Source organism: Dermacentor silvarum, chromosome 4 (assembly GCF_013339745.2).
Source record: "Dermacentor silvarum isolate Dsil-2018 chromosome 4, BIME_Dsil_1.4, whole genome shotgun sequence".
Lineage (NCBI taxonomy): Eukaryota > Metazoa > Arthropoda > Arachnida > Ixodida > Ixodidae > Dermacentor > Dermacentor silvarum.
In genome coordinates, this window is record NC_051157.2 from 47,466,640 (window position 1) to 47,490,824 (window position 24,185).

The 24,185-nt window shown below is 46.8% G+C and overlaps 2 protein-coding genes across 2 annotated transcripts in view; both read left to right on the top strand.

The window, feature by feature from the left end:
* Positions 1-14,279, top strand: part of LOC119448591 (head-specific guanylate cyclase) — a 42,355-nt gene extending 28,076 nt beyond the window's left edge. The window contains exons 4-5 of the mRNA XM_037711824.2: positions 3,532-3,686; positions 11,716-14,279. Coding sequence (XP_037567752.1) covers positions 3,532-3,686; positions 11,716-11,923 — 363 coding nt within the window. The 3' untranslated portion in view covers positions 11,924-14,279. The remainder of the gene's footprint in view (positions 1-3,531; positions 3,687-11,715) is intronic.
* A 7,110-nt stretch (positions 14,280-21,389) lies between these two features.
* LOC119449961 (WD repeat-containing protein 17-like) overlaps positions 21,390-24,185 on the top strand; it is a 58,234-nt gene continuing 55,438 nt past the window's right edge. Inside the window, exon 1 of the mRNA XM_037713279.2 lies at positions 21,390-21,619. The gene's annotated coding sequence lies outside the window, so the exon portion shown is untranslated. The remainder of the gene's footprint in view (positions 21,620-24,185) is intronic.

Here is a 24,185-nt window from a genome sequence, read left to right on the forward strand (position 1 = left end):
TTGGCTCACATTTTCGCCTTGGTAGACATCGTTTCGTCTGGTACCTCGTTCCAAACGTACCCAAACCGTGATAATCCATTAGCAACCATCCCGTTGCTGACTATGCGGACGCGTCTCGTTAGGCCTACGGGTGGCGGAATCGCCGAACGATCTCCGAAATTGGACGCGCTATGCGCTCAGAACGAACGTTTCAGGTGAGTTTACAGAAATCGAAAGCTCATTTCAATAGTTACTGGCGATCAACTCGAGTGAGAACGTAGCCATCACGAGAATTCACGCTGAAGCGGGAGCCATGGGTGCCGCCATGTTGGAGAATGCTATTTCTTAGCGTGCGTAAACATGAGATATCTGTGCTCGTGCCGCGCTTCGACGCGTACGATCTGTTCTGCGCCATCTGCGCATGCGTGAGACGCGTGGGCGCGAGCTATCGCGTTCCGGCAGTCGCACGTGTAGTTTGGACTATAGTTATTGGGCTCTGGCTGCCTCGCGTTCCCACGCGCCTGGCTACGCAGCTACGGCGTGGTACAATTTCCACTCGGTGAGGCAGATTTCCGTCATGCGAAAATGTGCTTTTAGAGAGCAGCTCTTAGGCGCCCGTTCATGCGACGAGGGTTGGTGTTGTTCCTCGTAACCGAGCGAACGAGCACAGCCAACGATGAAAGCGAACGCCGGGCGCCGCGGGAGATGAAAGACGCTGATAGCGAAGAGAGTGCGAGGAGGATAGCGGAGGAGGAGGGTATGGCGAAGGCGTGAAAAGAAAAGCGTAGTGCCACGCAAGACGGGCTTTGCGGTCATATTGGCTACAAAATGGTGCCAGAGTAGCCCTCGTCGTCTATATGGAAACAAAGCGCTGCATGAGCGGAGGTCTGTCTGCGGCGGCTGCTGTGATTCGCGCCCACGCGTCACCCGCGCGCTGCCTCTCGCGATCTCCCGATTAGCGACCCAGTCGCGTCACACTTCGTTTCGTTTGCAACATGGCAGGTTGTCCGCGCCAGCCAATATATCGTGAAATGAAAACATGTATAGAGCTGCGATCAAATTTCGCATTAGGGAGTATTGTATTCGTCAGTGAGCTTTTTCTTTAGGTTTTGCGCTGATCTAATGGTTGTAAAAAGAAAACAAATGCATTTTTGAATGTTTCAGCTTTTCGGCGCACTCTCAACAACAAGGTACGAGACGATTTTTGTCAAAACGACCAAAAGTTAGCCAAGTGGGCGCGTGCTGGCGCGCATCTCTTGTAGATGCAAACCGCCATTTTTCATGAGGTGCGCAGGGGCAAGCTTGCGCGCGTCGGCAAGTGTACATGTGGTGTGGACTTGATTCGTCATCAGCATGGTCACCGCTGGCGGCTACAACTCTCTCTGCTTGCAAATTGCAATTTCAAAAAAGAACAAAAGAAAAAGGGCAAACAGTCTTACATACATACATACATACATACATACATACATACATACATACATACATACATACATACATACATACATACATACATACATACATACATACATACATACATACGCACAAACAAGTAAACAAGCGCTGCGCTATCGCGCTTTGTGAACGCAAAGCGAGCGGCCAATCAGAAGCCGCGCCTATATAGGTTAACAGAGCACAGAGCTCCTCATTGGCCGGAGGCAGAATGCAGCCTGCTCAGCGGCTGCACGTTATTTCCGAGGCAGAATGAACACACGTATTCACCTCGCGCGGCTCCAGCACTTTCTTTGCCGCGAGCAATGTCGCGCAGAGTGCGTTTCCCACCTGATGGCGCGCGGTTCGCCTGTCCGGATTTGGCAAATTTGCGCCGTTTCCGCCTCGCCAATTTAGCGTTCCTCCGCCTCCCCTCACTATCTCGCTTTCCATGGCTCGCCGAGTAAAGAGGTTCGCTGCAGAAAGATTCCACCACTCGGAAGAGCGAGTGAAGTGGTGGACGAAGAGAAGGCAGGTGGGAGGTTGCGGGTTGGCTGCTCTCGCGGGAACGCGGTCTCACCTAAATTAATCACGCCGTTCCCGAGGGAGCCCGCCGGAGAACGGGAAATGGCCTCGCGATTGAAATTTAACGAATATTCGGCAGCACTACTCGCGAGGCTCACGCACCCCCTGGGGGCCTTCTACTTCTCATGCCGCACTTAGCGCACTCTTGCTTCACGTTTATTTATTTATTTATTTTCTTTTTTCGTACTTCTGCTCTTGCCGGGCTAATGCGAGAGACTAGGCTATAGTGAGCGCTCAAGTGCACCGTGCGCGCGTTCGTGCGTGACAAACTCACATAAAAAGTTAAAAAGCGAGGCTGAACAATTTTTCTTTTAATGAGAGGCCTTTGCTCGCTTTTAAGCTTTATTTTCTTCTTATTCTTCTTTTTGTATTGCCTAAGCGTTTCCGACTTCACGGCTTTCGAAGAGCCATTCCCAAACGGATCGGGCAGGTTAGGGATCTTAGATTTTGTGCTAAGACGGGGGCAGGACTTCTCCTTGGAAATGGACTTCGTACATCCCGGCGGCCGAAATTCTGCTAGATTAACTTTCATTTTTCTTTTATTTTGCAGAAGCGTGTTTCTTCCTTCTTTATTGGCTGCAAAATAGACATCAGTCATCAGCAATTTGCATTGGAAGTACGCATATTCAAATAGGTTGGGACGTTTCCGCAAGTTCATCATGATTTGTTATTTTCGCTTTGGACCAAATGGAAAAACTGAAAGCTAATAAATTAGCAAACGCTAAGAAGTCAAGTATTACCTTCGTTTTGTAGGCCGGAGAGAGAGCGAGAAATAAGATGGGAAAGGCAGGGGGGCTCACCGGAAGAGAGGAATAAATTCACGAGGTATTTACGGACTAAAATGTCTCCTTTTTCTGACTTCTCTATAAGTACAAAGCTGGAATTGCAATAAGCAGCTGCGACTTGTGAATATTACTTGAGAATTTAGGCTTAACTTTACCGAGCGAATAGATAAACGCGGACACACTATCCGATGTGAACTAGACGGCAAATTTGCATATGTACGGTGTGTTCGGTTGACGCAGGGCGTTGGTAGTTGGAGCCTGTAGAGAAGAACTATTTGTTTATTTCCATATCACAAAACACAGGTAAATAAGCACTTGTCGGACCTGTCGCTAAATGCTAGTTGAAGGTCCGCTAAACAATATATACAGGCAAAACCTAGCATAGCAGCAAGATAATAGGCAACACAATGACTAGGGCGAAGTTACCAAAAAAAAAAAAAAAAACAAGATCAAAGTAACGTTCGTCATGATAACAATGGATGAGATAGGGATGCAATACAGAATAGTAGCTATTGCGATTAAATTAAAAAAAAGCAATAACGTCTGTTATGTGAATTACATACCTCATGCGAAAAAAAGATTCAAGTTTTTTATGCAGTAGAAAAGGTAGTTTATGGTTAGAGGGTATAATGTTCTTAAAGAGCATACCATAATGGAAAATTCATTATTACAATATTGGCACAACGCACCAGTGTACCTCCAGATGGACGTTTTGCCAATAGAGTGGATTTGATTGGCGTGACCTGGAATGCAGATGCGCATCGGCCTGCACACGGGCCTGGTGCTGGCGGGCGTGGTGGGCGTCAAGATGCCCCGCTACTGCCTCATCGGCAACGACGTCACCCTCGCCAACAGGTTCGAGTCCGGCAGCATCGCCATGCACATCAACGTCAGCCCCACCACGCACAGGTCGGTGTAGACTTTAGCGAATAATACCTCAAACATATCGAAAGGACGTTGTTGCTCAAGTTGGCGCGGATTTCTGTAGATAGTTTTCAGCAGCGCGAAGCAGACAATGCACAGGAGGTGTGTGCCCCGTTCTTCCCGTGTCGTCTGCTTCGCGCCGTTGAACAGAATGTGCAAAAGATCGCGAACATCTTGTCACCATGTACCTTTCTTTCTTTCTTCACATGTAGGACTGCTCACACAACATTTACTTTCAAACTATCTATTTAGTAACTAGAGTCGCGGCGGCCTATCAATGATAACGGTGGTGTATATATAGGCTGGAACTTGAAGGTGGTACTGCTTGTGAGGCTGGTTATAATGCAGTACAAGTCCGAAGTAACGTTTCTGAATCACTCCTGTTTTCTGCTTTCGAATTGCAATGGATCAGTTTATAGCACGGAGCTATAATTACGATTGCCTCACCAGATTTATCACCCGCTTCTTCAATAAACGAAGCTCTCTTAAGATGCTTCTTAATAATTGCCCCGCAGACCCATTTGAACGCTAGTATGCATGAATGAACAGGTATGAATGCACAGCGTTTTACTTTTATTGAAGTTCCGCGGGGCTTACAATAGAAAAAAAATATTTTGTATTGTTTTTGTTTTCTTTTATGACCTTTCAGCTTATGGGTATCGGGTTAGTTCGAGGCCGGGCTATATTTCAGTAAATACGGTAATCTGGTGGGGGCAATACCGATGGCTGTCCTCACTCAGTGGCGTGCGTGATCGAGCACGAAAACTCCACTAATTTCACTTTTCTCGAAGAACAACTAAACACAATTTTTAGGCACTTCTTGAAAGATTTTCTGCCGAAAATTTCAACTAAGTGAAATGGGTTACTGCGCTTGACCTTGTGTTTTTCTGTAACCAGAACTTACGTTTACTTGCTTCTACGTGGCTTCTTATTGTCATTATATTATTGGTAGTTGTTATGCTCAGTGGCGTCTTGTATTATGCATTTTCATGTATGCTATTGTTATTATGTTTATTGATTTCATGCGCGGGAGGTGTACCCCTTGATTCATGTACGTGCTAACATTTTCTAACAATCATGCGTCAAATAAAACGTACATTATAGAGTCAATATATTCGCCTGCTCTTTCTGCCTATGCACCAATTTCCACTAAGTAAGCGATTGTATCTTTAATTTATTTTCCATTAATTTTAGGTGTAGAAACACGGATAGATGGACTATAGGTCAGAGCCGCTATACCAAAATTCCAAATTCGTTACCTGAGCAACAATAAACCATGGAAAAACTAGCACAAAATATTAAAAAAAACACTATACACACACTGAACCAACACCAAAAGCACAGTCTAACACCTAAAGGACGGTCACCCGTTATACAGGAGTGAAAGAGTTGACGCAAGTATTTTCATGTATACATATATAAATAGAACGCAGTCATGACATCAACCCGTTAAAAGAGAAGCAAAATTTAAAGAAGACAAAACACGTATTGTCACTTATAGGCAGTCCGTAAATGGCTTTGTACACATCGTGTAGCAGCGCTCTCTTTATTTGCGAACATGCAAACTGTGTATTTATAGGATGAGTATTCTGTCCATTGAAACTAACACACGGTCCTCAAGTCTCTGCGCGGAAAGTGCATCGGAATAATTATTTCAGTACCGTGGTGGGGTGTTGCTATTTGTCTGGTTGGTTCGTAGCCTTTCTAGCTCTTACGAGAAACGACGTCTCTCTGACATGCTAGGCCGTCTGCTGGAGCTTTTCATAGCGATGCTTCGCACGAATTGAAAATTTATGGAAGGCGTATCGCGTAGGGAAATTCAGTGTTCTTTACATCGCTACAGTAGGTGTAGCGTATTTGATAAAATTTTTACATTCCCTCTTAACATACACGACGTAAATCCTGAGAGCGTCCCTGCATTCAGGCATCCTGAGCCCGCGCAGTTAAAATACATCGTCTGTAAACAACTCGCTGCAATGTCACCTGTCCTTTGCGAGCACCTTTAGCCATAATCTTGAAAGGGAGCTCTCAAAACGCCATCAGCAATCAGCAGCGCAGAGCTAGGAGTGGAGGACCCACCTGTTACCCGAGTGGAGGACCCACCTCTCCCCCGCCGATATCCCCTTTCCCCCAACATCCGCCTTCCCGCTGAAATCTCGGAGATGGTCGAGGCAAGGAAGCAGCCCTGCGGCCGTTCCGGCAGTAGCAAGGCCAGCATTAGCTCGCTCCGTTGCCTGCTGAGTAGGTGGAGACCCGGAGAGAGCGGGAGAGAAGGAACGAGAGAGAGAGGGAAAGAGATGTAAACAAAAACCAAGAACGGAAGGAGGGCAGCGCGCCGATGCGCAAGAGCGGAGCAACGCAACGTTGGCTCAGCGAATCGCGTCGACGACGTCCGCTGATCCGTGCTCCGTTTCGCGGCTGCTGCGGTGCTGCCACGGGCTGTGCCGTTCAGCGGGCGAACTTTCCGCAGTGCTGAGCTTGTTCGCCTACCCCTCCTCCTCCTCCCCCTCTCCTACTCGCCTTACTCGACCCCACCCGCTCACCCATACACCACCGCAACGCCGGCGTCCACGCGGGGCGCGCCTGCCCTAATTAAGGTTCCGCGAAGACCTGGCTCTCCGGCCTGTCTGCTGACCCACGGTAATTAAACGCACACTCCCGCACGCAGACGCAGACGTGTATATATGTATACACACGCGCGCACGCACCCACGCACGCACGCACGCGTGGACTCATGAACGCACGGACGCACGTTCCCCAGCAGGGACCCGAATCACAGATAACCAGCGGTGCAAAAGCAGCTCGTCCACTCTGGTTATGATGATGGCCAATACGGGTGCCGCAAGTAAGATAAAGAATGTCGCATTAGTAAGGGGAAATTAGGGTTTGTGGGAAGCGAAAAAGATCTGCGCAGATGTGGTGGTGTACTAAGCGGAAATGATTATCCGGGAGGCCCGGCACTGCAGTTTCGTGGTTCATATCAGACAAAGAACAAAGGGAAGCCACGGGTAATTGTCAAGCTGATGTTACTGTTATATACAGAGCGCAGCTGACGCTTACTGCGAGAGCAGCGAACAACCTGTATAAACGAACTGGAAAATATTCCTCGCCGAGAGTACACGGTCTATTTTGTTTTACTGCCAGCTTTCCTCTTGATGGATGATGAAAATGTTTTTTTTTTTTTCAAAAGTTCCAGAAAGACATCTGGTATCACAATGACGCCGTGAGAGTATATCTGTACATTCGCTCGGTTCATGACCCGGTTCCATCATGATGTCACTTCATCTTGATTTGTTGATGCTTTTGTTGAGCAGTGTTATATAAGCCCTTATTCATGAAATATTCGAGCAAGAAATATGTAAGTGTGCTCGACGAGCGCTCTGAAAATGTCGCGATCTAATAGAGCGCTCAAATAATAACCTGGTTAATGCTCAAAATGGCAGTCTGCCCGTGGTAATTAGTGCGGAAACGAGCTCAAATCTTTCAGTCTATCTTTTCTTCGTCATGAGTCGTAAACGGCTTGCCTGGAATTTATTGAAGCGGAGCTAACAATTCCATTGCCTTCCAAAATCGTGACTTAAATAGTATAGGCGTAGCTGTGCTGTCTAGAGAGAGAGAGAGAGAGAGAGAGAGTTTTATTTAGAGCTATAACTTGCTCTGGCCCGCTACTCTACACTGGGGAAAAGGGACGGGGAGAAAAAGGTATAATGAATGATGGTGATGATAGGAGGAGGTGCGCATATACAAGTTCACAACGTTGTGGCATCTCTAAAGCCGTGCTGTCTAGCCTCGCTATATAGTTCTGGCAAAGCGCTTTCGTAGAGGCGTGATTTGTGCAAAATCTGTCTTTCTTTCTTTGTTTGTTTGCCAATTTCCATGTACTTTTAATAAATGGAAGAGGTAGTGGAAAAAGCCACACAGATGGGGCTTGAGGGAGCCTCAACCAGTGTTGCCAGGTCGGACAAGACGGCGCAGCCCAAAGCTAGAGAAATTGTAGCCCAAATGTAGCCAAACACAAAAAAGAGCAAAAATGTCGTAGCCAAATATAAGCCATTTTTATTCGCAGTTTTATCTGTGTAAAAATTTTCACATTCGACCACGGCAATCCTTTTTTGCGCAACCCATCGCAACAAAATGTCCGTGCCTTCGTGGCGGTCGAACCTTGACCTCAACAACAGCGACATCATGCTTGCGCACAGAACACTTCTTGGTTGGCCCCGGAAGCTCTCAAGTTCTAGCGAATCGCTGCAGAGGGCGAAATCACAGTGCTTTGATTACTGACAGATAGTATTTTTAGTAATTTTCAGTAATATTAACTACGAACTCTGCGTTTAGCTGCCGTGAACGCAAAATAATTTTCAGCACCATCGACCCCTCAAGTGACCTCTGCCTAAAGCGTAGAACAAGTTCAGCTGTCCAGCGGTCTTCGACTGCGACGCGCCCACGGCTTCTTTTTTTACGAGCCAAAACCAGTCTTTCGCGCTATGATATCTCGCGTTATTTGTCTCATCGTCCTGTCTTGTTTTCTAGTTTTTTTTAGGGGTGAAGCTCCTTAGGGTCGAACATTGTCCGCCGTCGCGCCGTTGTAGCCACGCTAGTACTCGCCGCTCCCGCTAGAGGCGCAGCTGTGCTCTCTTTCTCTCTCGTTCCCGACGCGCTCTCTCTCTTCCTCTCTCGTCCGTAGCTAGGAGCGCTGCGGTAAACAAGGGTGTTCGTTCTCGACGCGCTCTCTCTATCGTCTGTAGCTAGGGGCGCTGTGGTGCACAAGGGCGTTCATTCCCGATGCGCGCTTTCTCTCTCTCTCTCATCCGTAGCTAGGGGCGCTGCGGTGCACAGGGGCGTTCATTCCCGACGCGCGCTGTCTTTCTCTCTCGTTCCCGACGCGCGCTCTCTCTCTCTCTCTCTCGTTCCCGACGCGCGCGCTCTCTCTCTCTCTCTCGTCCGTAGCTAGGGGCGCTGCGGTGCACAAGAGCGTTCGTTCGTTCGTTCCCGACACGCGCTCTCTTGCTCTCTCGCCCGTAGCTCTGGTTTACCCGAATGATCTCCCGGTGCTTCGCCCACTTATCATCATTCACGTCATGGATATGCGGTGATTTTTTTTTTCAATTAGCTGGACCCGAGTTAGCTGGTACATGTTCTATATAGTGTCCATTTACATCAACCTGGCCGCCATCTTAGGTCTCTAGCACGGCAAGAACATGCGAACAGATGCCGCTCACTGTCAGAGTTGGTGTAAGCGAAGCTTTAATAGATTACTGCGCAAAACGACACACGAGTGTAAGAAGCGCGGAGTCGTTTTCAGCGACGAGCACGTCCCGAACGTAACTCGCTCGAATGTTAAAAGCCGCGACGGCGCACAAAGAGCAAAGGTAAACGACAAATTTATAACAGTGGTAATCCTGTGAAAACCGGTTACTGTGAAAACGCAAACTATGTTGAAGTGCTAATAATAATTGCTGGGGGTCTACGTGCCAAAACCACGATATCTTTGGGAGGCATAAGGCAGTGAGGGACTCCAGATTAATTTTGACCATCTGGGTTTCTTTAACGTTCACCTAAATCTAAGTACACGGGTGTTCCTGCATTTCGCCTCGATCGAAACGCGACCGCCGTGGCCGGAAATGAAACCCGCGACTTCGAGCCAGCAGCGTGACACCTCACCTGCTAAGCTAACAGGGTGGGTGGTGTTGACATGACGTGGTGCACTGCTGTTATCGTGGCAAGAGTGTTTCGATATTAGCATTATGAGTACCTGCATCTGTGACGTTACGGGCAAGCCATGTATATGTAAAAGCACCAGGACCAGCCTTCGAGCTCGGGGTCCTGCTCCCATTCTTTTTATACTTTCTCGCATACCTGGCCCACTTCCCCATGGTTCGATTCTCCTCTCCGAGGAGGATCCAATCTTAAGCCCAACCTATCGAAATGAAACTCGATGGTAAGCACGAACAGTAATTCATCTCGCAGGAAAAGGAACATTGCAATAAAGCTTAGCATGAGAAACGTGGAGCAGGTCGAAAGCTGTGCCCCGCGCGATATTTCACCCAGAAGCCATGGCCGTGAACACACTGGAGCGTGTCTTCTACTCGTGCTTCCCTTCTTTCATGTCGGCGCCACGATTGCCCGACCCTATTTTGTTGCTCTCCCTTTCTGAGCATAGCCATGTTAGTACAGTGTACTGTGAAAAGTCCTCTACTCCCAGGCTCATTCCGATGTCCGAGGATCGAGTCGCCGACGGTGAAGCGGCGTGTAAGCTTAAGTGCATCAAAGATCAAAGCCACCGGCTCGGACAACGGCGCAGAGAGGGAGGGGGGGGGGGGGGGATTTCGCGCACGCACACACGCACAACCACGCTGCCAGCTCAGCCAGCTAAAACATAGCCTTAGAAATTTCTTTCTACTCGATCAGAGCCACCTTTGGAGCGTGGATTGGGGCGCTACTTATAGCCCAAACAAAGCCAAGTCACAGATTTTCAGTAGCCCAAATATAGCCACATAGCCAACTCGTCCAAGTCGAAGCCAAAAATTGTTTCTGTAGCCCAATTTGTCTATATGTAGCTAAACCGGGCAACACTGTCCTCAACCCCAGTGGTTGCATAAAGCTGCAGAACTTCACATGCTTTGCAATGTATATAGAACACAGAAGACAAGAGAAATAGTTAAAATAATGGAAATAATCACATCTGAAAGAAAAAAATTTTGGAAGACGCTTAAGCTTGGCCTTTACGAGTGGAACGCGATAGGAGGAGGAAAAAAGAAGAAAGGAAAGGCAGGGAGGTCAACCAGACGCACGTCCGGAACGCAATAGAATTCAAAGATCCCTGACTGCTTCTCACGCTTCCTGGCAACTGTAGCTTATGTAACTGTAATGTTTTCCTGGAAAAGCTGGCGGCGAACGCTATGCACGAAGGCGAGCTTCCTGATTCTTTTTTTGGTGGCGTTGCAAGGAACCGAGCCGGCCGCGCCGCTCCTACTGTGACAGGCGTCAAATGGCAGCTGGAAAACGTTATGGCGTTAAAAGGGGTTTGTGTTTGAGTTTCCGCGTAACCGAATTATGTTTTCTCGTATATTCAAATTACAATCCGACACTATCATGTCTGTAGGTTGTGTGTAAGTCGCACTTTACAAATTTTCTGACGCATTTTACTTTGAGAAATTCAATTAGTTCAGTAACCTCTGCGCCACGCGGAGGGCCTACGTGGACCGGGATGCGTGGTTCGAGATGATTTTCTTGGCCGGAGACGCCGCCGCCGCCGCCAGATTTTCTTCGAAATGGGGCCCTTAACGATCTCGCGTTAAAAATGACCCATTTGTACTATAAAAAAATGCGCTACCAATAAAAGGGTTAAAAAGTGTGTCACTCAATTTATTTGTCTTATAAGAGCGTACGGAAACAGCTAAGCACTTCTATCCTGTTACACACGCGTCGCTCTGCTAATATACCATTAGGAGAGCCTGGAAAGCCAACAATTTATGTTAATTGAAACGCGCGCAATATGACGCCTCTTTCGTGGCAGCTGTGAAAATGCCTCACGTAAGTCAAGTTTTCACGTCATAAGTTACACCTTGTGCCCCTAATAGCGTGTCTTGATGCTCACAAATGGAACGATAAGAACTTCGATAGAACATACGAGATTTTAGATCAGGTGCGTGGCGGAGTTCCGTCCACAGTCGGGAGATTGCATAGAGAACAAAGACGACAAAATGCAAATCGCAACATATGGCACCATGGCTCAGATGTATACGTATCATGCTCGAACTCGTAAAGGCACAGGGTACAGGGCTTCAATGCGAAAGCCATAACTTCGGTACCCCCAGGTTTTCTTGTCTGTTCTGGTCGACGTCGCCTTCTCTGCTCATCAAAGAAATTGTTGGCGTTTTACCGTGCACACGCTCTTGCTTTATTCCGATACGGTTGGGCGAGCGCAGTCCGAGACTCATATGTATGCTCTATTAGCGCCATGCCGAGTTTCCCTGTACGCAACTGTCCACGCCTCACGCGTGGTCTCTTGCAGGTTACTGGTGCACACCGAAGGTTTTCGTTTCGAAGCCCGGCCACGCGAGTGCTTGCCGGAGGGCTTCCCGGAGCACATCAAGGGAACCTGCCACTTCCTCAAGGGATTTTACCACCCCAAGCTGGACCCGGCCGAACCATTGGACGTGCACATACGAAAGGCCCAACGGGAACTGCGAATGGACGCCTCGCAGACATGGCTCGCCTGAATGGGTGGCCCCCGACGCAGTTATAGGACACGAAGGAATTGCCGATCGCCTTTCTCTGAGCACTGCCGATGATGGGCGTGCTTGAGATGTGCGCGTAGACTGTCTAGCTGAGGACGTTCCAAGCAACGGAATTCAAGGGCACGCAGAGCGGACAGGTTGGAGCGTTGACGCTCAATGAGACTTGCTCAAAGTGCGGTGTTGTGGGACGCAACTGCGGTGACAGTGGTCGTCGTGTTCCAATTCCAGCGCGTGTTTGCGCACATGTTGGTGGTCCGGTGCGTGAGTGCGTGAACCACCGTTATGCTAAAGGCATAGCCCGGATTGCTCTAAACAGAGAAGCGGGAAAAAAGATTCACGTTCAGCAGGGCACTACATACTTGTTTCAAGTGCGTCACTGTGTCAATTTCCCGCAGCTTAATGTCTTTTTTTTTAACTTACGGATTTATTCAAAACGTGCCGAAAGCTTGTTCCCATAGCACGCGTAAAGTAAAATGTTTTGACAATGTGTCGCGGCTTCCACTCTGGTCGCATGCGGGAAACTTAAGAGCCCTGAAAACAACTTGCGAATTCATCCGTGTACGTATTCCGGAGCGGAACTGTCCTAGACATTGTTCACGCAGAAGCCGCAAGGTTGACGGACGAAGACAAAAAGATATGACAAGGTGGAACGACAGCTGGTGATATTAGCTCAATTTCATTTGTCCAAGGTGTCGTTCACCTGCAGCAGAGCCAATGTCATGGCAAGAGAAGGCTGCCCAGCAAGCTTTGTGAAGGTAAACGCTGTTGCAGTGTTTCATGTGTAGAGTTACCTGTTCCCGTGCACTTAGCCAGTAAAATAAGCCCTGCAATTTAACATTACGCTCTTTCCGATGGGAGCAGCTTAATATATGGAAAAACTAGAATTAATAACGGAAGAAATTGGCAAGAATACAAAAATGTTAAGAAATATGATAAATCTTTTTAATTGGTTCTTACAATCTACTTCTCATCAATTCACTGTTTTTATCTTGTGTACGCCATTGTTTCCTATTAAGTGATTATGATATTTATCAACTCCGTGGCTTCATATCAGCTAGCCATCAAAGCGCTCTCTTACGTCATTCGCTGTATCTCAGGCGATCACGGTGAATAACAAACAGAGCGCAATTTCTTAATGACCAGTAGCAAAGGCAACATCTTCCAAACAGGAGGACATTATCGTACTTCAGATGTGTTTAAACACAGCTGTTGCCGTTGTTTCTGTTTACAAAATTCGTTATATTTTTCTTCGACTAGGGCGGTGGAATGGGGAGGGGCTGATACTCACGGTAAATGTAGATGAATGACGCGCTATATCGTCGGAATTCATGTTGTCGACAGAGCGCTGAAAGCGGAATTAGCCGTAGGCGCAGACTTGTGTTTCAATTTTCACCAATGTAGGCTAAGCCTTTGGCTCTGCACGGCTTTGTTTTAGTAAGCGCCTAAAGATCAAGATGTTTTGTTCATTCCATTTCTTTATTCAGGAAGATTGCTATACGTAGCATTGCGTCACCGATTAGTTTGTTATCGCTGTTGACATGAAATGTTCGCTGTTGTTGTCGTGGTAATTGCAGCTGGCCAGTATTGCAAATTAGCAGCTAGAAACGAACAGCACTCGTTTGGTGAATGTCGCGCACGAAGGAAGATTAGTGTTTTAGCATGTTGGTTGTGATGTTTTATGGTGTAGTTCTCATGTCGAACATTCGCCACGTAATTGACAGGGTTTCGAGTGGGATGCTTGAAAAGTTATTTTTTTTGTGTGTGTGTGTGCGTTTCATACCGTGGCACCTGCCAGTTTTATTGTTCCGGAAAATAGGATTATTTCAGTGCGTGTATTTTGAATACGTAAGGCTTGGCGTGATCGTGAACACACCTTATACCACTGAGGAACACGGTCACATCTTATCCCGCTCGCTGGGATCTGTTCGCCGGCTTCAGCGTGTGATGTATGTTTTATTACAACAGGTCGTGGTTATTGCTCGCTACTTGGCTCCTGTACGCTCACTGCAGTTATTATGCGAAACTTTTCTGTTTCCTTCGTTTGCAACAGTCATATTCACTGAAACATTGTTATTGCGAAGTCGTCAGTAAAGGCATCGATTTTTTGCACTGTTTATCACAAAATACGACCAGGTTCCTGAGAATCGAGAGCCACGCGATGGCCAAATCGATCATTCTGCAAACTCAATAAATTTTCGTGTGATTAATATTTGGTTATGCTATGGTATTTTCTGCAAGGAGTTACAAGGTATGACCGATAGAGCCCGTGTCGTAAGTGTTCAGGAGGCTGTTGTAGAGATGATGCATGACAGAAATTGTTCTAATAAAAAAATGAAAAAAAATGCACCATGTCATTTCTTTTCTTCTGGACAATGAAATGCCTGTTAACGAAGTAGGAGCTAGATATCGGTCATTTATGGTTCCACGCGTAGCAACAAGAGTCCTCCATTGATTACGCTCAGTGAGTGGGCTCGTAAACCTGTCGCTATTTCTGACAGGTCATTTTGTTATATTGAATGAACCTTCGTGTTTGCAGGCTATTGTATTTATTTGGTTGAATAGCTCGAACGAAACAGAAAACACATGGTCCGTAGATCGAACATAGTCACATTAAGGGGTAATGATCAAACTTAGTGCGACGATCGAACAATGCCTCGGACCTTCGACTGCTGCCAACACTTTCGCCGAGCTCTACTTTCACAAGCAGTTTTCTATAATACCTGGCACTAATGATGACGTGGACCTTGGAGTGTGAGCCACTCTGAACGACATGTAAACAAGCTCCGATGAGCTTATATTAAACGAAACATAAGTTAAAATACTTAAAGCTATAGGATCTCAGAGTGTCGGCACCGAACTACCCATCTGTAGTGCTGAACAAACCATCGTAATTATAAATCTATAAGCTTATCTTTCTTTCTTTCTTTCTGCCTTCCTTCCCTTCTTTCTTCCTTTCTTTCTTTCTTTCTTTCTGCCTTCCTTCCCTTCTTTCTTTCTTTCTTTCTTTCCTTCTTTCTTTCTGCCCTCCTTCCTTTCTTTCTTTCTTTAATTTGACGACGTATTGCAACAATGTTGGGGCCATTTAACAGACATTCTACTAAAGGCAAATTTAATGTGTTTGCTTTTAAAGCGAATCTTTATATGTCTAGGCGAAATCGTATGTGGCTATAGGCGAAATCTCCTGTGTACAGAAAACTATCATCTTCAGCACTGGCTCGAGCGTTATTGTCTTCTTCCGCAGCTGGCTGCGCTGCCGCTCATCATATTCCAGCGTAGAATTCCACTTCTCTTCGGTCATCGTAATGGGGAGGCCGTGTTTACGGGGTATGAGCCATTGCTTAAGGGGATTTGAGCCATTCATTGTCTTACGTAACGGACAGATTTAATTTTGAAGCAATTTAATTTCGAAGAATCGCAAGTGGTAATGGTGGCCGAATGCTGCTAACCACGCCGCCGAGCAAACTCGAGACATCGAACGCAAGCGACAGCGGCACTCTGCGGGCATACCGTCAGTGACGCCGTTCTCTCCATCGCAGCCGAACGTGTGTGCAACCTCATAATTGAGAAATTCTTTAATGAACCCTCGGGATTAACCCAGTGATAAACATCGGGGCCGCACGTTTCAGCTTCGTTGGTTAGCAATCTTCACGGAGTGGAAGGGCCTAATTTTTTTTTTCCGTCGCAAGCAAGTGTCATCTGGTCGGTTCTTTCACTCCTGCATTTTCTGCAGTGTAGTATACCCTGCTGGTCAAGTTTGAAAAACAAAATCTCAGTCTACATCTCTGCCTTTCGGAGCACGTCTTGAAGAAGAACGCAACCCCAGTATGGCGAAGAATGACATATTCCTGCGCACAAGAACGTAATGTAACAACTTAATTTTGGCAGGTTACGGAACGTGAAAATAGAGTGTTATAAGCCTAAATCTGCGCAGTGCGAGAAAATAGCTCCTCCGAAAAATAAGAGAGAGACAGAGAGACGGAGAAACTACGAACTACTCACTTTTGAAAGCGAATGGGACGTACAGGAGACAGCAGAGGGGTACCCACGTTTACTCTAATAAATACATTCACACAAGCAATTCGTAAATATTTTGTGTCCCTTACAACGGGCGTTGGCACCATATCAGATTTGTAGAGACTGCTCGATCATTCCCTGGCATTCCCCCTTTTACACGAGTTCACACAGATTTATTACTCATGAAACGATGGCTCTTGCAGCCCAAGAGAAAACAATATCTGCGTTTTCATGGTAGCGCGTAACGTTCACGCTCTCAATGCAAGAATTTTGTCTCTCGTGACGTAAGCTCGACGTGGTGCGTCTCATAACCTCGCCGAACATGCGGTAAACTGCATAAACATATGTCACTTAGTCGCGTTAGTGTAATTGCCCTGGTTAAGTGGTTAGCACACATGGATCTTAAGTCTTTTTCGCCAACTTGGGACAATGGGTAGTCCATTGTCCGATGGGTAGAGAATCGGGCGGCTGTGATGAAAGAAACCCCGTACGAAACCAAGCATGAGACCAACTTGGGTCACCAGATATGTGACACTGGGTAACGTGTGCAACTCTTTAATGAACCTCTTCCACGCCAACCTGGGTCACTGCATGTGTGACACTAGGTGTATGCCGCTCTTCAATCAACTTCTTTGACGTCAATTTGGGCCAGTGGGTATGCACTATGTACCACTGGCCATGAGCCGCTCTTCAACGACAAAAGAAAAACAGTTCCTTAAAATTTATTTGTTGCTGGATAGAATCGAACCCGCATGGGATATGTAATCAGGCAATCTTGCCTGAATATATATTCACACACGCTCCACGCGCGTATTTCGTGGCGGGCCGATATATAGTTGGCACAGCGTGTCTAGTGGGAAGCGTGAGAGGGGACCCCGGTTGCATACGCGCCTAGTGCATGACGCGTCTGGGCGTTGGCAATACGGTGCCACTACACTTTTTTCAGCGGTAATCGCACTGACGTCAACATTCATCCTGAGGTGGGTGTTGCCGGAACTAGCGAGCAGTGGTAGCGAAATGGTAGGGACACGATGCACGCTCTCCGTGACGCCTGCGATCGCTTATCACGAGGCCATAGTTTCCGAGACCTGAGTTGGGCATGTTAGCGGTCCAAATAAAAAAGCCCGAATTTGAGCTTGGCAAAGCTCGGTACGTTACACTCAAGTGAGTGATAAACAATGGGTCGTGGTCATTGTTGTCGTTTCCCATCTCATTTTTTTTTGAAGATTGCTAGGTAGCATTACGTCACCGATTAATTTGTTATCACTGTTTACATGAAATGTTCGCTGTTGTTGTCGTGGTAATTGCAAGTGACCAGTATTGCAGTTAGCTGACATTGAGATCTAAATGTCATCTCATTTTCTTCACATCCCTAGCGGCCGATGTTGGCGACGCTATTGAGATAACTAACAGCGTCGCAGCGCCCTCTGGCCGGTGTAAGGTGCCTATAGCGTGACGGCAGAGCACTACCTCTAACATTATTCTGCTTCTTTTTGCCTTCCGAGCAACGACCACTTATTAATCATGTCAAACTCTTGTGTTGCTTCTCTCTTCCGGAACGTTTACCCACGACAGTTGAGCACGGTTGAAGACGCCGTCTTGATAGTTATCGAACTCGACGGTATATGAGACTCGAAGGCTGACGTCCAAGAGGGCTCCTCTTGCGCCCGTAGCTTGGTAGCGGCGTCTCTTAGTCGCACCCCCACGAGGCGGCAGCGATCTAAGCCAAGTGAAGCGCGGCTCATGCTTCGATAACGACGCATGCTCTGTCGCGAGCCGAGCGATGCAGGTCGGTCCGTGGAGACCGGCCACTGGAGCGTACGGAAAAATGCACAGCGGGAGGCCGATGCTTGTTAGCGTCGGGCCGGGCGATTCTCTCGACGGAAAGGGATCCACGTGAATAGTGGCCGAGGCGCGTTGCTCGGTGCGTGGGAAGGCTTGCACTGTCAGACTCGAACGTGTGGAATTAGTGCAGGATTAACGATGGCGGTTGCACGGCGCTTCGTTTACCTCGGCTACTTCGTTCGTGGCCGAAAAACGCGATGCTTTACAAGGCGAAGAAGAAATACCAGTAAGCCTTTCATTAACCCATCCCACCTCCCTTTCTCCACTCCGCATTGGCACAAGGTACAACTTCAACTATAAAAGCACCGTATCCAGCGTCATCGCAACATAGGGAACAAGAACAAGCATCCAGCGGCATTCCTGCGATCTTATTAAGGCTCAGTAGGTGTGACGTCTTGCTGGATATCACGAGGACAGGGGTTCGTGACCCGGCCGGACCGGTAGCATGTAAGAACGGTTATGTATACTCTCGTTAAGCCGCACGTTGACAGAACCTGGCGTATCGAAAATGAATCAGAAGCCCTCCAATACAATGTCTAGCGCAGTTCTTGCTTTGGGTCGGTAATTTTATTCAGTTAATCAAATCCCTAGTGAAACTTATGGTCTAGTATCCATTTTCTTTATTTTTAAACTTAAGAACTGTCAATGTAACGTCGCATCCCTGAAGATTGCTGATTTAGAACATTATAATGTAGTGATAGCGTATAGTGAAATCGTATACCGTGTGTCCCACCTAACGTTAGCCAAGCTGTTCAATAAAAAGAAAAGATGAAAAGTTGTGATGAAAGATACGATTATAAGACCTACAGTGTTCGGTCGACAGAGGTCTGACAAACGAGCACCGTAGGTTTTAATATCATATCTTGCACCATGTTTTGAATCTTCCTTTTCTTTGAACAGCTTGGCTAACGTTAGGTGGGACACCCTATACACTCATGATTAACAGCATTATAAGAGGGTATGCATATTTATATAAATCAGCGTTTTGCGCAGTGCTAGGCATCAAACCTTAATCCGCCCGTTCTTTCTTTTACTTTTTTGTTAAACTAGCCCGAAGTTGTCTTCTTCCCTTTTTTTTTTTTTTTTTAACTAGGAGGTGTCAAAGATGGTCATAGATGCGGCGATGGTCGTCATGACAACGTGTGAGAACATCATTAGTTAAACGTGGTAAACTCATTTGCGCGCCTTCTTTCATTTCAGTACTACCAGACAGTAGCCGTACCCTGGACGTGTTCGTGCAAAACATAATTACACGACAGATGTGTCCTGCCCGACACATCTATGCTCGTTCTCGCTTCGTCGTTTCGGTAAAGAAAGAAACAAAGTGAAAGTGATCAGCAACCGCATTTACTGATCTAACCGAGCGTAAACCAGCTGCATATATTCAATGCGCCATTGCCGCTCATGGTCATTTGAAATTCTAATGAACTTGAACATTAATTCTCCAGTATATTCTGTGTTGATACAAGCTGGGACAGAGATCAAGTGAATCCAGTGAACCTGTTCTTCGTTACGCTCTGCACATTTTCATCGTAAGCGTTGGCTTGTACTAATGTTTGCTCACTCACTCGACGTGAGAAAAAGATAAAGAAAATGTCGAATATTACTTTTTATAAAGCCTGGCGTTGTATTTTCTTTTTTTTCTGAGTGGTCAAATTTTCTTGTTATATATATATATATATATATATATATATATATATATATATATATATATATTTTTCAATGCAGGATTACGCGTTCCGGAATGTCGGTTGAATTTCGTTCAAGTCGCCATCTCTCTTTTGAACAGTCCTTAGCGCACTATATCGGTCAAGAGAGTACAGTGACCGTTAGGGCGTTCATAACTCACTCCTTGTGCGCTTATTTGCGTGGCAGTTGCACTGCTGGACTAAAATAGAGCACGACACACGCATTGATTTAGGCACCTCTGCAAACTGTGCAGTTGAGGGCGTCTTACGGTGGTCAAAATATCGCTAGGAGGTTTTCTGAGTGGTCACTTATTCAAATCAACCTAGTAATTAAATAAAAAAGGTAAGTAGGACTACCCTTATTACGTAAAATATTCGACACGCTACTGTATTATCAATTTTTGGGTTCGTATAATGTTGTTTAATGTTTGTGGCAGACCTCAGACTCATTGCCGAACGACGCATTGATCCGTTATGCGGTGACAAATTCTCTGCCACACTGAAAGACGAACAGAAAGAAATGCCTTGTTGAACATAACGATAGACAAGTTAGGCTGTTCATGGAGAGCCTCGAATACCATGGATTCTCTTACCGGGGTACTGATTTAATGCATGTGATGGCGCGATAGCCTTTGAGCGATGTAAGCACGCATCCTGCGTCGTAGGACCGTGTCACGACTGCGAACATCGTAGCGCGCAATCATACCGGCAAAGAACTTGCTGCTCACGTTGCGATATGTTCGATCCAAATGCACCATAAGAATAATATTACCAGTGACTGATGACTACAGGTGGTACAAAAAAAAGAAGAAAAGTTACACCGATGATCGGTTCGACTTTTTTTCCTCATCGGTTCCGTCAAACCGAACTGATGAGGACTCGGAATTGGAAGGGCGCAGCGAATTTGCCCGCTCTCAGCAACCACGCGTGGCAGGAGAAAATTGTTTTTGGGTCAACACCGGAAAGTTGGTGTTGAAGAAATTTGGGTATGTATGGGCGTAAATGTAAAATAATGATCGATCGATCAATCAATCAATCAATCAAAATAATAATAATCAATAATAAATCAATTTTATTAAGACACTGATTACTAGCGTAACAAGACAGTTTTATTAACGCGGGCGAGAAGAACGTGCGTACAGCCCCTAAGTGAGCCTCTTAAATAAAGGTCGATGCCAGACCTTGAAACACAATAATAAAGCAATGTAACTGAAGAAAAGTAAAGAATAAATGATAAACCCGAAGTAATGAATTCACTGGACGCTGTCCTTTCTTTATTTTTGATTCTTTTTTTTTTCTCAGTTGCAAGGCGTCAATGGCTCTGCACTAAGAAAGAATAATCCATAAGTTGTGAAAATCGACGCCCCCGTATCCGGGGCACTCTTCACTCCATGAAATTCGGGCCACGACTTATTCTGTCCCGGTTTCATCGCCAAGCCGGGCGGAACTTCTACGTCCCCCAGTTCCCGTCCACCTCCCAAATATAGGAGAAAGGCCACTCCGACCCCCGCTTTCCCCCTGCATGTCCCAGTACCGGTTTGCACCCTGCCGCTTACACAGCGTACAAAACAGCCCCGGTAAGTGTCGGGGGCATCATTTCGGGAAACAGCGGGAGGCCCATCACGGGTCGCATCGCCCTTGCGGCCGCGGCCGAACGCACACAGCATTCATCCGTCGACGATCGTCGACCGACTCCCGAATGAGCGCTCTTTTTTAGCGGCCGCAATCAATGAGTCGCCATGGCAGCCACCGTAGGTGCCAGGCACGACAAAAAACCCTCTGGCCCGACCAACACACACACACACTACGCCGCTCTCGGCCCGACACGGCTTCACCCGACAAGCCCGGCCGGAAAGAGAAGAGGCACAGCTTCGCCGCTGGACACCGCTGCAGGCGTTTAGTACAGCGCCAGTTCCGTTGGCCGGATCGTTGGCTGGCCGGTGCTTGCTGTTGCTGCTGCTGTTGTTGCTTCATTGTTGTGCGACGGTCCCCAAGGGCCGAGGGTGTAGGCGGGCCGTATAGCAGCAGCGTAGCCAGCGTGTCATCCCCCCTCAAGCCTGGATTTACTTCCTGCGGTCAGAGCTGGGACGTGAACTCGGCGGAGACCCGGAGCCACGTCGTCGGTCGACCGGTTAGTTTTTCGCCTTGACTTTTCTTAGTTTATTATTTATTGCATTCACTGACACGCCTGCTTTTTGCTCTCCAACGTCGCTCATTAGCCGTTGGAGCACGGCAGGCAATAGATAAGAGACAAGAAACGAAAGTTCTTTTATTTTATGTTTTCTTTTATTTTCTAAACTGGCCGAGTGCATTTAGACAACTGAAGGTTCCGGTGCACCTATATACTTGCCGGACATTTCACGAGGCACCAGCGCTTGGAAAGGGCCGGGGTAGTCGATGCGAGAGCATGTTTGTGAAGGACAGTGCAAAAGGCTTGAATTCAACACCGAAAGACACAACACGGGCGCCCATACTCTGTCCTTTTGTCTTCCAGTCCTGCCGTGCAGTTCTTCTTGACCCAGTCTTTCAAGTAGAAAATTTGACTTTGCCACCGTTTCATTTGGATAACTTAAGACTAATGTACAATCATATTCATGAAAGGAAACAGGTGAGCTCGTGGGGAAACAGCCTCGTCGGCCACATGCTGTGTGTGGCTGTGGCGGGATGCGATAACAAAAGGAGAGGAGCGCACAGTTCCGTATTCTACTTGCACAACCGGACCAATCGCTTTTTTTTTATCCTTCTTCTCTTTTACTTTCTGGGGTTTTACGTGCCAAAACCAGTTCTGATTATGAGGCGCGCCGTAGTGGAGGGCTCCGGATTAATTTTGACCATGTGGGGTTCTTTAACGTGCACTACAACGCAAGCAAATGGGCGTTTTTGCATTTCGCCTCCTGTGCACACCTGCAAACAAGAACTATTTTACTTGAATTTGAAACGGACGCACTGTATCTGCCGAAGCTCCGGAAACAGTGAGCATGGCATGACTGTCTTATCAGATTCTTCCGCTCTTCTCCGCTCACGTGCAGTATCAACGCAGAAAGAAAACGCGCAAGCAGTATAAAGAACGGTACCACTCTCCTCTTCACATCTGGCCGCCGGGCCGCACGACACGTCGACGACGAAGCTGTGTTACACGCGCTCGCGTGTTCCCTTTCATAAAGGTGACGATTGTATTATCGATTTCTTAGAAGTCATAATCCCGAAATATTTGCCAAGTTTAAAGCGTACACAAATAAACTAAGAGCTAAGACAAACTAGAGTCGTACTACTGTGCCATGCTTAAGTACTGTCAGGGAAGTACGAATAAAGTGAGGGCTGAACTTAATGCAACTACCTTGCAACCTAAGGCCACGTGCTTTCCCGATGAAATTATCGTGCAAGGCAATGCGATAAATGACAAATAATTACGTCACGCATTCAATGACAATTTCGTGAGTAGACAGGCGGAAAGCAGACCACTGTGCTCAGAAAACGTGGCGGCCGACTGCTGTTTCCACAATCCTAACTCTATGTATGTGAACCCTAACACGTGCTCTGAAGCGTCTCCATTTATGAGCATGACTAACGGCAGGTCTCTCGAAGCAGACGGCCTGAATGTAAGACCAGTCATGTAGGACGTCTTTTAGTCGCCAAAGCCTGTCGGACACTTTTTCGTGTATGTTCAATAACATGCATACCATTGGTAAAGATCTAAGGTATGTTTGCCCAAATGACAGTTTCTGTTTTATTCTGAGTCAAGTTATTATTTATCTTGTTTGCATATTAAAACTCAGTACTTGCTTAAGACATACTGGTGGGCTAGTTGGTTAATCATCATGTAATATGGCAGCGCACTTCGATACAAGGACGTAACACAGTGAACAAACACGAGCTTCTGCACTTTGCCCGCAAGTGCTCAGAAATAGTTAATTGTGTATGGTAAATGTGTATTTGATTTGTGTGATTGTAAATGTGTCATTGTGTATGGTACATGCAGAGCACTCTGGCGAGCGGCTGGCGCACTCTAGTAGTTTGTAGATTTAGCGGATGCGCACCCCGATTACGCTCTCGCGTGGCCTGACAAAGTGTGCCACCAGGTCATAATCAATGCGCATGCGCGTGACAACGCATGCTCCGTCATTGGGCACTATAATGGAGAGCGCCGGCTAAACCTACAAACTACGAGAGTGCATGAGGGGCTCGTCAGAGTGCTCTTTCTTCTTTCTTTTTTTTCATAGCACCTCATGTTATCATCCTTTGATCATTGAACAATCTATTCTTTGTGGAGAAGCCGGCTTGTCAACATTTCCATTGTCATCACACTCACTCTCTCTCTCTCTCACCCTGCATGCACCATGCGGCACGCGCTCCCGTTTGTCATAAAGCATGTGACTACTTTAGCCTGTATGCGTCAATCTAGCTCACACAACCAAGTGTGATGATGTGGAATTTTTTTTTGTTTTTGTAGTTTGTGATGCAGAATGTTACAAAGCGTCATTTGCTTTCTTTTTGATTCTTATTGCGATGATTTTATATTGTTACTAGGATTAGTTGCCGACTGCTGCCTATGTAATAGGGGCCGGGGGCCTCGTCAAGCTGAGCTTTTTCCTCGGTCCTCTCCATGTACTCAATGGACAAGTTCAAACTTCAAACTATTTCTCAGCGGGCGCGTATGAGTGCACTTCCCGATTTGTGATAATAGAAGACATGTTTTC